This window comes from Lepidochelys olivacea (genome assembly GCF_965140295.1).
Source record: "Lepidochelys olivacea isolate rLepOli2 genome assembly, chromosome: 14".
NCBI lineage: Eukaryota > Metazoa > Chordata > Testudines > Cheloniidae > Lepidochelys > Lepidochelys olivacea.
In genome coordinates, this window is record NC_140424.1 from 25542531 (window position 1) to 25555391 (window position 12861).

General features: G+C 46.4%; 1 protein-coding gene across 2 annotated transcripts in view; it reads right to left on the reverse strand.

Moving 5' to 3' along the window:
• ELAC2 (elaC ribonuclease Z 2) overlaps positions 1–5357 on the reverse strand; it is a 31389-nt gene extending 26032 nt beyond the window's left edge. The window contains exons 1-5 of one of the 2 annotated variants that reach the window (XM_084647515.1): positions 5077–5357; positions 4592–4642; positions 4239–4309; positions 2493–2557; positions 1197–1254 (exon numbers count right to left, since the gene is read on the reverse strand). In XM_084647515.1, the coding sequence (XP_084503641.1) occupies positions 1197–1254; positions 2493–2557; positions 4239–4309; positions 4592–4642; positions 5077–5315 (484 nt within the window). In that variant the 5' untranslated portion in view covers positions 5316–5357. The remainder of the gene's footprint in view (positions 1–1196; positions 1255–2492; positions 2558–4238; positions 4310–4591; positions 4643–5076) is intronic. The other variant, XM_084647514.1, reaches the window with a different exon arrangement.
• Positions 5358–12861: the final 7504 nt, after the last annotated feature.

Below are 12861 nucleotides of genomic sequence, written 5' to 3' on the forward strand. Positions count from 1 at the left end.
GTTGCCCAGCCACCCCATTTAGTGAGATCACCCTGTAACTCTCCACAGTCAGCTTAGGACTTAACTACCTTGAATATTTTTGTATCATCTGCAAACCTTGCCACTTCAACATAATCATAAATCTGGAAAAGGGAGTGGACAGTGAACAGAACAGTCCCAGTACAGACCTTGGGGGACCTCGCTTCATTGTGAAAACTAACCATTTATTCCTACCCTTTGTTTCTGATCTTTTAAGAAGTTACTGATCCACGAGAGGACCCTCCCTCTTATCCCATGTCTGCTTGTTTTCATTAAGAGCCATTAGAGAGGGACAATGTCAAAGGCTTTCTGTAGTGCGGGGACCACTCTGGGTCATATGCTTGTTGACCCCCTCAAAGCATTCTAGTAGATTGGTGAGGCATGATTTCCCTTTACAAAACCCATGTTGACTTTTCCCCAACAAAACATGTTTATTTATCTGTGATCATTCTGTACTGTACTATAGTTTGTCAATTTGCCCAATACTGAAGTTAGGCTTACCAAGCTGTAATTGCCAGGATCGCCTCTGGAGTCAGCATTACATTTGCTACCTTCCAGTCATCGGGTACAGAGGCTTGTTTCAGTGATAGGTTATCTACTAATTAGTAATTCTGCAATTTCACATTTGAGTTCCTTCTGCTCCTGGGGACCGATCAATTAAACAGTAATAAATTTGTTCTAAAACCCCTTCTACTGAGGCATTTAAGAAGCAATGGGCTTAAATTACAGCAAGGGTGGTTTCGGTTGGACATTAGGAAAAGCTTCCTAACTCTCAGGGTGGTGAAACACTGGAATAAATTGCCCAGGGAGGTTGTGGAATCTCCATCATTGGAGATTTTTAAGAGCAGGTTAGACAAACGCATGTCAGGGATGACCTAGTTAATACTTAGTCCTGCCATGAGTGCAGGGGACTGGACTAGATGACCTCGAGGTCCCTTCCAGTCCTACGATACTATGATCAATGTGTACCCCGAAAAGGACAGCTGTGATGTGAGCATCTCCCCCATATCCTCTGCAGTGAAGACTGATTAAGTGAATTCATTTAGCTTCTCTGCAATGGCCTCGTCGTCCTTGAGAGCTCCTTTAACACCCCGAGGCTGCTGTTCAGACAGATATATGCATCAATAAGGTGTAGACATTGCAGACAGTAAGTGCACACAGATGACCGCTGTACATACCCAGATCTATTCCTTTCAGTGGGCCAGAAAACATTTTGATAGCTTCCAGGTAGTTTCGCTGGGGGGGGGGGGGGGGAAGAGTAGGAAAAAAAAAGACAAGGTGAAAAATCATTGCCTGCTTATTACTCAGAATAGGTAACATTTTCAAGCAAAGACTCTCTCTCAGGTGCAGAGAAGTCATAAGCGCAACCCCCAGCTAGCAGGAAAAAAAAACGGATCCCACCTTGTACCTGTTAGTGTCACCAAAATATCTCCGTTCATCACCCGGACCTTATCTTTAAGAAGGCTCAGTATGTCCCTGTATCATCTTCAGGGAACTTGTTTATACCATAACTTGGTATTGGGGTGTTCTGGCACCATCCTTCCAGACTGTGTTTATGCAAGTACCCAGTTCTTTGCACTTTTTAGGAGTGTTTTGTGTTTTTGCAAAATCAGCCATGTTCTTGCCAAGTTTATGTACCAGACAGTGAATCTGCAAAGCAGGCACCTGCTTTGTAACAGAGTCTGACTCTAGTTTAGGCCTGATACCATGCCCCAGGCTTCAGGCTCTCTTTCTACTACAAGGAGAAAAAATGGACACTACATTTCTTCTTATCATAGTAGTCTGCCACAGAAGTACATTCGGTTTTGTACGTTAGTTTAGGACAGTGTCTCCCTGGAACTGACATATGGTCCTAACAGCTTCAGAATGAGCAAGCTGGCCAGAGATCTCTAGAGAGTTCTCCTGCCTAGCAAGCACTTTCTGGGACAGGGGTTAGGAAAACAAATATGAAAGTCAAAATTCAATTTTGAAATTCAATGCTGAAAAGAGGAACCAACAGCCCAGATACTGAGACCAGCATTTGATCTATGTAACCAGTGCCTCCTACCAGCACAGCAGATTTAGAACTTGTTCAGACACTTGCAGAGACCCCTAACTGCTGCTTTAAAAAGGCACATCCAGAAGAACTGCCCCATCGTTTTGTTTAGGGAGACAGGTGGAGAAGGGCTGTTCCATCTACTAGTGAGCCATTAGCAGACAAGAGTGTTCCAAGTGGTGGCAGTTTGCTGCTGCCTAGAGCTGTTTTAAACTGGCACAACTCACAAGCGAGCTGTACACACTGTGAAGCCAGCCCCAAAAGCAGAACCAAACAATTACAGGTGGCACTTCTTCAGTTAGAGCAGCACCTCACAGCATTTTACAAGGTCACTCAGCACCCAGCCATAGCTCTTCGCTCACAGGTTAAAGTCTGTCTCTTACAGGGTCCCCACTTTCCAAAAAGCAAAAACAAAAACCCAAAAAAAACAGCTACTCACCAGCTGTGGTGGCCCTGAGAGAACACACTTTGGGAGCCCCATTTCCTTTAAGGTGAGAATCATTCCTGGAAGAGAGAGCAGGGAGAGTGCAGCTTTGGAAACAGCCTTCATCATGAACCCATGAAAGTGCCTCCAAAGCAAAGATTGTAATTCACTTTCCACTATCTGTCCAATTTCCACCCTTTTTCACAAGGAAATGTCATACCCTGTGATTAAGGTCCTGGTCTGAGACTCAGGAGATCTGGGTCGAGTCCTTAGCTCTGCCTTGTGTGACCTTGAGCAAGTCACTTCTCTTGGCACCCAGATCCCTATCTGTAAAACAAGGACCACCTCACAGGGATGTTGGGAGGATAAATCCATAAGTGTTGGGAAGGGACACAGGTGCTACAGTGATGGAAATTACACTAAAAGAATGAGCTGTAGTTGAAAGTACTTCAGAGTCCCAATTTTGGGAAGTTTATCATCATTTACTTCTGAAACACCTTTCCACTCTCCCTTGCTGCAAAGAAACCCTACCAACAAAGGGGAAAATGGACTACTAAAAGGAAACAGAACCTGGCTATATACCAAATGCTAGCACATAAAGTAAACTGACAGAATAGAAAGAATTTCCCCCACCTTTTCTTGTTAGGAGAATCTTTGGTATTGCTAGCAACTAAAGTACAGAAGTTTAGACAGACGTGACATTTTGAGAACCATTTACCACATTAGTTGGTCCGGTCCAAGCACGAAAGCTACATTACAAAAACAGATTCATCTATATTGCAGTTGGGTGCTAGATGACAAACCAACATGTACAGCACAAGGCTGGCAGCAACTCGGTTTAATAACAGACTCCACCAAGGTATTAATTGGCCAACTTGAGAGTCCATATGCACAACTTAAAAGCATTTCTCTGTATGTAACACATTAAATGTTAAACACCACATCTGATCAAATCACAAACTTCCACGAATATTCTAGGCATCAGTGAGTGGGCAAGACCCTATTTTCTCTCTTTTTTCCCCCAGGGGGGTGGGGGGAGGGAAGAGAGAAGAGGAGAGGAGGACCAGAAAACCACAAGTGGGAAAACAGGGAACACATGAAACCCTCTGAGCTCTTTAGCAGAGTCACAGCTGATGACACCCATTAAAGCTTTCTAGCTGAATAATATTATTGTTTCATCTCTTCCTACCCACCCAGTGGACCTTAATTAATGTGTTACGGGGAGAAGGGGCACCGATAAGGAGTGAAGGACAGACTGAACTCCTGGCATAGGGCAAGAAGAGGGGATCTTGAAATGGGTGAAGGGAAAAATGGGAGGCACATAGAATCCCATGGGGGTGTGTGTGACTGGGGACGCTGCAACAGGGGAAAGAGGAAAATGGGGTGCATATAGAGCCCCTGCCATGGGGATGCACACAGATCTGCTGTCCTAGGGGAGAATGGTGGGAACACAACCTGTGGTGGGAAGTATATTGGAAGAACCCGTTATGGGGGATAGGGTGCATGCAGAGGCCTTCCTATGGTGGGAAGGGAAAATGGAGGCACACACAGAGCCCCTTGCATAGGGGGTGGGGGCACTCCCAGAACTCCTGCCAGAGGGAGACTGTGGAAGCTGCAGGGAGCCTCTGAAATTGAGGGAGCTGTGAGGGAGGCACACAGGGAGCTTTTTGTAGGGATACGGAGGGAGGCAAGGAGCCCCTAGTGTATGCAATAAACTCAGCCTAAACAAGCTACAAAGTGTGCACCTCCAGTCCCACTTACCCGACAAACCACCAACATTCGCCCAGTTCATTCTAGTCAGAAAGATGTTGTCTAAACGAGCTACTCTTAACCTGAGAAGAAAAAGGTTTGGATTATGGAATAACTGAAATGCAGCCTGTACGTTCTTACAACTTTTTCTTTAACAACACAGTAAGGACAAAAAGAAAAGGAGGACTTGTGGCACCTTAGAGACTAACCAATCTATTTGAGCATAAGCTTTCGTGAGCTACAGCTCACGAAAGCTTATGCTCAAATAGATTGGTTAGTCTCTAAGGTGCCACAAGTCCCCCTGTTCTTTTTGCAGCAACAGACTGTTAACACAGCAACTACTCCGAAACAGTAAGGACACTTACTTGTGTTCCTGCATAAGGCGCTGGATCCCTTCCCCGCAGTTAAAGAGATACCTGGAATAAGACTAGAACGCTTATTAGAGAAAGCGGCAAGTTTTCATATCAAAATAGTTTAGTTTTATTTGCCCCACTTTAAGAGGAAAGCTCCGCAGACGGGGGTGTCCAAATCCTGCAGCACGGATAGGGCCGCACAGACACCTGGCTGGGCCCAGTGTAGCGTCCTCCTGTTTGGGGAGCCAGCAGGCTCCGCAGGGGCAGGTGAGTTTACCCCGGCCCCCAGGGGCGCTAAGTCGGATACAGCCCGGAAGGGGCGTAGAGCCAGGGAGCGCTACTGGCACGGTGCCGAGGGCCTGGCCGGCAGGAGGAGCCGGGCCGGGCGCCACACGCGGTTTAGTGGGGTGGGAGCGCAGCCAGCGACGCGGGGGAGCAGGCGGCCCGGGCAGGCCCGGAGAGCCCAACGGGGAGCGACCCAGCCCCCCGGCACTGACCGGTTGTACTCGGAGAAGACGTAGAGCGCGGCGCCCGAGTCCCGGCTCCCAGCCGCCGCCACCTGCACGTAGACGATGCTGGGTCCGGCCAACTCCGAGCTCCGCCGCTTCTCCCGGGCCCGCAGGTGCCGCAACAGGTCTTTGGGCGGCCGCCGCGGCGGAGCGGGGCCCCCGGACATGGCGCGGCGCAGCGGCGTCCAGCGGCGCCCCAGCCGCAGCCCCAGCGAGCAGCCCCACATTCAGTAGCCCGGCCCGACCCAGCCTCCTCCACGCGTGCCCTTCGGCCGGCCTCCCTCCCCGCCCACGTGCTACACATTAGCCAATCGCGCAGCGCTCCCCGCATCCATGGCGCACCTTCAGCCAATAAACATTCGGCATCAGCGGCAAGCTTCCCTCTCATGTGACGACGCCGCCGCCGCCCAATCGAAATCGAGCATTTGTTTCCCCTCTTTCCCTCACCCATCAGCTAATGAGAATTCAGCATCTTTTTGTGTCACATCCCAACCAATGGAATTTCAGTAGCCGGGCACGCGCCCCTCTCATATGACACAGGCTGGCCAATAGGACGTGTTCTTTGACGTCTCGAGGGACGTCATATGGCTCTGGGATTATTGAGAGGGATCAGCTTCCCCTGCCTTCCTAGTGTCTGTTGGCAGCTCCCTGCCTCAGAGCAGGGGTGGGGAAACTTTTTGGCTTGAGGGCCACAGGGGGGCCATGAGTGCTCACAAAATTGGGGTTGCGTGTGGGAGAGGGTGCGGCTCTGGGGTGGGGATGAGGAGTTTGGAGGGCGGGAGGGGGATCAGGGCTGGGGTGTGGGGAGAGTCTGAGGGGTGCAGGCTCTGAGCAGCGCTTACCTCAAGTGGCTCCCAGAAGCAGCTCCAGCTCTGTAAGCTGCCCCATCCCCAGGCACTGCCCTTGCCACTCCCATTGGAGTGCGTAGTAGCCGGAGTGGGGCCATGCTGCGGCTTCTGGGAGCCACATTTTGCTGCCCGCACCCCAGCCAGAGCAGGAACGAGTGGTGTGGCGCCGCCCTGACCCAGCGCCTTGGCCGGAGCACCGGAGCAGGGCCGCGTTTCTCAGACTGTTCTGCTGCTCCTTATTTAAGTGTATGGCATTGTGCTGGAACAAGTCCAACAGAAACTGTGAGAGCTTACTTTCATCTCTTTCCCCCTTCAAATTTTTTTCTGTGTCTTCATTTACTGTAGCCTCTGATTCACATTTTACAGCTGTGGGTCCATTCTTTTACCATGTATTGTTTGTCAGAAATATTCAGCAATCGAAGAAGACTATTCCTGCTTCAGATCCAATAGGACTTTTGTCAGCTAAGATCTCAAAGCAAGTTTCACCAATTCGCTACTATGGCATGTAACTAATATTGTGGTTTCAGCCCCTGGGCAAAAAGTTGTTTACTGCAAACCAGTCCCCTATTAAGGAAATTACCACAGATTGAATTTGCAAGACACCGTTCTTGATATTTTACAGTTAGTAGCTATAATAAAATTCAGACTGATTATTTGACCATCCACTGTCTTGGCTATCCAGACTCCTAGCTAAATTCTAGAGGTCCAGTTTTGAAACCCAGTTTTCTCTATTTGAGTACAGCTACAAATTTCTCAATCACTCTTATCTTTTTGGGACCAATCAGGTGGTTCAATTCTGGATGCTCCATTTCCTAGTATTTGTAGCATGTCTGGTTTACATTTGAGTCAGCGCCCACAATTCCTGTGCATGTCACAGCTCCTTTTACACATTCACTTGACAAACTCCCAATTGTTGTTTAGTTGCTCAGATCTAACCAAAAACTGGGGCTGATCTTTGTACCTACAAACTTTGTCCCTTCAGCTCGGTGTTTCCTCCTTTCCCAAATTGGGAGTGGGACTTTCACCAGACACTTGCGATACTCTGTCCTGGCTTAAATTTATAACAGTTCTTTTAATAGCCAGTTTTTCACAGAACTGGCATTTAGCTGAACTGCTTTCTTAAACAAAACAAAAACCTCTTGCTAATCTTCCTTGTTTTACAACAGTGGATTTCTAACTTTTTGACCTGAGCCCACCCTTTGAGTTAAAATTTTTGGTTGCGCCTCCCCACCCCAGACAAAAATAGACATCTGCAAAAGTATGCTTGATAGCTAAGTCATGGGTATTTTTAGTAAAAGCGTTTTAGGTATGGGTATTTTTAGTAAAAGTCATGGACAAGTTACAGGCAGTAAACAAAAAATCCCAGGCAATGGGAGCTGCGGGGGCTGTGTCCTGGGCAGATGCAGTGCACAGAGCTGCCTGGCCACGCCTCTGCCTAGCAGCTGAGCGAGGGGCATGTTGCCGCTTCCAGGGAGCCCAACAGGTAAGCCCGCCCAGAGCCCGCCTCACCCCATCCCGTACCCCAATCCCCTGAACTCTCCCACACACCCAAACTCTGCTGCTGCTGTGGTGCGGGGGCCTGAGACTGCCCCAGCAGCGGCTGGTGCACCAGGCACAGGGGCTGCCTGAGCTGTCCCTGAGCCAGGCGCACCGGCCTCTGCAGAAGTCACTGAATCCATGACTTCCATGATCTCTGTGACAAACTTGCAGCCTTATTGATAGCCTACTCATAAATGTAACAGAGACCTTCACAGAACTTTAATTAAATTACCTACACCTGTAAGTTTCAAATACACAGATACTTAATGTGAAGGGTGTACCTGTTTCTCTGTGGACAGTTTATCAATTTTTGAGGAGATTTTTGAAACAGACACTCTAAAGTTCTCCTCTTCCAGTCTCAAATGGTACTGGTTGTTTAGCACAGCCAGCGCAGAGAATCCAATCTCAAACAACTAAGATGAACCAAATGGTAAAAGAGGTTTGATGTCACACTTTGACAAAGCTGTATATTCTGAGACAACTTTCAACCAAAAATCCCCCATAGACTGTTTTTAAAATTTAATTTCCAGTGTCCTATCACTCTGCAGTTAATCAGCTACTTTTGAATGTCATTTGAGAGATGGGACAAAGTCACTGTCTCAGTTACAAAAGGTTGGATAATCCACTCATTCAGGGGTGCATTTCCTTTGGGAAAAATATTTATTCAAACTGGCTCTGAGATGAGTCTAGTGGTTCTTGATTGGCTCCACAACACTCAATAGATCAGATTCTCTTTCTCGATAGCGTCAGTTAACAACAGGAATGGAATGCTTAAACCAGTTTCAATCTTTGTTTTCCAGAGATCTACCTTTCTCTTGAATGCCAGTATCTTGTTGTGCAGTTCAAAAATAGTACTTTCTGCTCCTTGCAATGAGACATTTAGAGAATTCAGTTTGTCAAAAATATCAGCAAGGTAAGCCAAAAGCACAAGCCAGTAGGGATCAAACAGCCTGTCTCTGTTCCTGAAATTCTAATCCACTAGAAAAAGTCAAACTTCATTTCTCAGTTCATAAACATGTTTTAACACTTTCCTCATGGGTACCCACCTGACTTGTCTGTGAAACAACAAAGCACCCTGCTCCACTCCTATTTCTGCACAAAGCATTGCAAAGAGATGTGCCTTTGTGGGCTGCATCTTGATAAAGTTCACAATTTTAATAAAAGAAGTCAGAACATCAGTAAGTTCCTGATCCATGTTTCGAGTTGCAAGGACTTCGCAGTGTATCATACAATGAGTCCATTATATATGTGGAGCAATTTCAAACACTTTGACTTTCAAGCCTGCCCTATCTCCAGACATAGAAGGGGCTCCATCCATGCAGATTCCAGTGCAGGCTTCCTGCTTCAACTCATTAGAAATTAGGAAATCGTTTAAAATGTTAAACAGTTCAGATCCAGTTGCACACATCTTAATTGGCTTGCAGAACAAAAAAATCTTCCAATATTGATATTTCATGAGAGTACCATGTATGTACTATGTATGTACCATGACAGTGCCATGTAAGCAATTAAATGAGCTTTTGATATATCCATTGTTTCATCCAACTGGATTGCAAATAAACTAGATTGCAATCGAGAGAACAGCTGTGCCTTGATATTTTCTGACATGTCAGAAATTTGGCAGCTATGTTGTCTGACAGCGGGATCATTTTTAACTTCTCTGCCATGCCGTCACCAAGCATCATCCTGCAAATGTCAATTGCAGCTGAGAGAATGCGTTCTTCCCCGGTTTTTGTAAGGCTTTTTATTCTTGGCAATGTGGTACGTAACTTGATACGATGCTTTTAAAGCACTTGTGAGGTAGATACCAGATTATTCATTGTGTTTCTTTTTTTATTAATTTCTTGTAGCTTTCATTCGAAAAAATCTCTGTTCTTTCCTACCAAATCACCATGTTTTGTTTCTAAATGGTGTCTTAATTTTGTTGGTTTCAGGCTATCATGTGCTAATGTTACTGCACACACTACCCATTGATTTCTCCATTAACTGCAATGGAAATGAAACCAAAATCCAAATATGCTTCATCATATTTTCTTGTTTTTGCAGATTTTTTTCTATATCCACTTTAGCCATTTCAGCTTCTGGCTTTTGATTTGGAACATTAACATCTTCTGTCAATAAGTACCGATTCATTTTTCGCCACACAATGATATGAAAAAATATCAAACTCACCAGCAAAATAAGCAGCGCACAACTGTTTGGTGTTTGGACAGCATATGATACTAAACTGGAATGTGGGAAAGGTAGATGTTGCTATAGAAATGATTGGCTGGGGGTGGGGCCTCCCATTCTCAACCCTGGAGTGGCTAGCACCCAGGGGTCCCGCATCTTCTGGAACGTTCCTCCATGCCCCCCCACCCCGGTGGGGTATGCCCACACTTTGAAAACTTCTGTTTTATAAACTGAATTTAAGAATTTTTCTAACCATTCAAAAATCATAAAATCATAGGACTGGAAGAGACCACAGCCAGAACCCTTTCATTTGGCCAGATAAACCACTCCGGTAGAGGGCATTCTACGTTTGAAGAGGATGAAGGCACAGTCTGCCAAATTAGACTACCTGTGTGCATACAGCCATGTTACCCTAGCAACCTCAGGCAAACTTGGCTGTGGTTGAGGGTTGAGACCGCAGTTCCAGACATAGGTGGCAAATTGCATGGAATTGGTCAGTCAGAAATGCTCTTGAACTCGTAGAGTCTATCAGGGCCCCAATGAACGTGATTCTTTGAATTGGAATCAGCGTTGACTTCCTGCTGTTTAGGATGAGACTTTTTTTGAAGTTAAATGCTACTGTGGTAGGGGTTTTTTTGTATTTTCCCCTCCCACAAGGATGTTACATTTAATTACATTATGGTCACTATCATAGGTGCTGACTTTTATTTTTCCCTGGGGGTGCTCCATCCCTGCTCCTTCCCGAGGCTCCGCCCCCCACTCTGCCCCTTCTCCTGAGGCCCCACCCTCGCTCTGCCTCTTCCCACCCCTGCTCTGCCTCCTCCCCGAGGCCCCAGCCCATCTGCCGCTCTCTGCCCTCCCAAGCCTCTTTCCTAGCCTCCCAGTAGCTGATGAGTGGAGCCCCACCAAACAGCTGTGGCTGGGGGGTGCTGAGCACCCACTATTTTTTTCCATGGGTCTCCCAGCCCTGGAGCACCCACAGAGTCTGTCCCTATGGTCACTAGTACTAAGAGGTTCAGCTATCTTCACCTCTTGGACCAGATTCTGTGCTTCATGTAGGACTAAATCTAGAACTGCCTTTCTCCTTGTGGGTTCCAGGACAAGTAACTCCAAGGAGCAGTCATTAATGATGTCTAGAAACTTTATTTCAGCATCCCATCCTGAAGTGACATGCTGAAATCCCCCATTATTACTGAGTTTTCTATTGTTATAGGCTCTCTCAGTTCCTGGAACATTTCACAATCACCATCCCATGCTAGTCCAGTGGCTGGTAGTATATTCCTACTGCAATACTTCTAGTATTTGTATACAAGCCCTTATTAAGTTTGTCACTCTTTAGTTGTCTGCCTTCATGTGATGTAATTGAATGGGACTCTTTCATTTAACTGTTTCTCTTCAGTTCTTACCTGTACTTTATCAACTTCTATCCTCTCCTCTTTACTAGAATATAGAGAATCCCTGTTAATAGATCCTCCCCTAAGGGATGTCTCTGTCTGAACAGTATGCTTCTCTGCATGGTCGGCTTTCCCCCAGCCCTTCATTTAAAAACTGCTCTATGACCTTTTAAATTTTACATGCCAGAAATCTGGTTCTGTTTTGGTTTAGGTGGAACAGAATGAATTCTTTGCATTGCTCTTCACCACAAAGGATGTGAGGGAGCTATTCTTTTTAGGTGTCAAATCTGAAGAACTGTCCCAGATTGAGGTGTCGAGAGGAAGCACTTGCCAGTTCCAAAGGGAGAGGAAGTCTTGGAACAAATGGATAAATTAAATAGTGCATCCAGAATGTCACTGTGTCACTGTGTACGTGCATTAGAGCAAGGTGTGTTGGTCTCTTCTGGGTCATTGTGCTATGTATCCAAGTGTTAAGGTGACGGAGGGTAGAAAAATATCACTCTGACCCAGCAACTGACACTGGTAAATACAAGCTAAGTTTAATGATATTTTTAGTTTCTTTAAAGAGTTCCCTTGTTTGGGGCTGTAGAGTTCCAAAAAATGCTGCAATCTCTGGAACAGTATTGAATGACTTTTCTTTGGTGAGATCACCCAGCATTACTAACTACATGTAAAGTTTGGATTTATGAAATTGATGTGGAAGATGAAGTTGAGAGTTTGCCTCGATATCTGCAAAGCTTATCTTCCCCATGCTGCATCAATAAGAATTTTCTCCCTGTATGCTGCAGTTTTCATTCCATCCTGGTTGACACGTTGCTGTAGTTCAGCCTTTACCAGATTCAGGGCTTCGTAAAATTCTTGGTTCCATAGCATTTCATTTGTTTCAGATACGTCTTCTGTTTCCGTAGTTTAGCGGAAGCAATCTGGTGTTTTGCTGAGCCTAGTTTTACGCTGTGGAATCTTTAGCTTGTTCTTGGCCGCATAGTAATTCTTTTTGGTCATCATCTTTTGAACTGTGGCATCCTGTCTTAGTACACTTATTCACTCTGCCAACAATTATACACATTCAAATGCTCCAAGTGCACTTGCATTAACACTCTGAAGGCTTTTAGCTAATGTTTCACAGGGTCCAAATACAGCTTTTCAGCACTGTAACCCGAAGTATGTCCTTGCATTTTTAGCTCGTTTATAAAGCCCGGCTATCTTTGCTTGCGTTTCGCTTCTAACACTGCTGTCATGCTGAAGGGTTAGCAGGGTCTCCAGGAGTACACTGTAAGTGGAACAAACCCAGGAGATTGCTACTGTACAAACGCAGCATCTAGTGGGGCACAGACCTAAAATATTGCATGCCGCTACACTGCAGCCAAAGACAGATTCATAATGTGTTTATGCTTTGCAGATTCTCAAGTAAGAACAGACACATCCCGAACAAAGTTTAGTGTATCTGCCACAAGACGTACTTCCTGGCCCAACTCTTGCAGAACAAGATCCAGTGAGTGGTTATTACAGTGAACAAACAGTGAATTCAGGTATAGGCACCGACTCCATGTGGAAAAAATGGTGGGTGCTGAGCACCCACTGGCAGCCCTCTTATCAGCTCCCCTCCCCCCTTGTCTCCCACCCGCTGGCAGGCCCTGCCAGTCTGCACCTCCCCCTCCCTCCCATGCCTCCCACTTGCTGTGATCAGCTGTTTCATGGTGTGCAGGAGGCTCTGGTGGGGAGGAGCGAGGATGGGGCATGTTTGGGGGAGGGGTTGGGTGGGGACAGGAAGGGGCGGGGTGGGGGTTTGGAAGAAGGGGTGGAGTGGGAGCAGGGCCGGG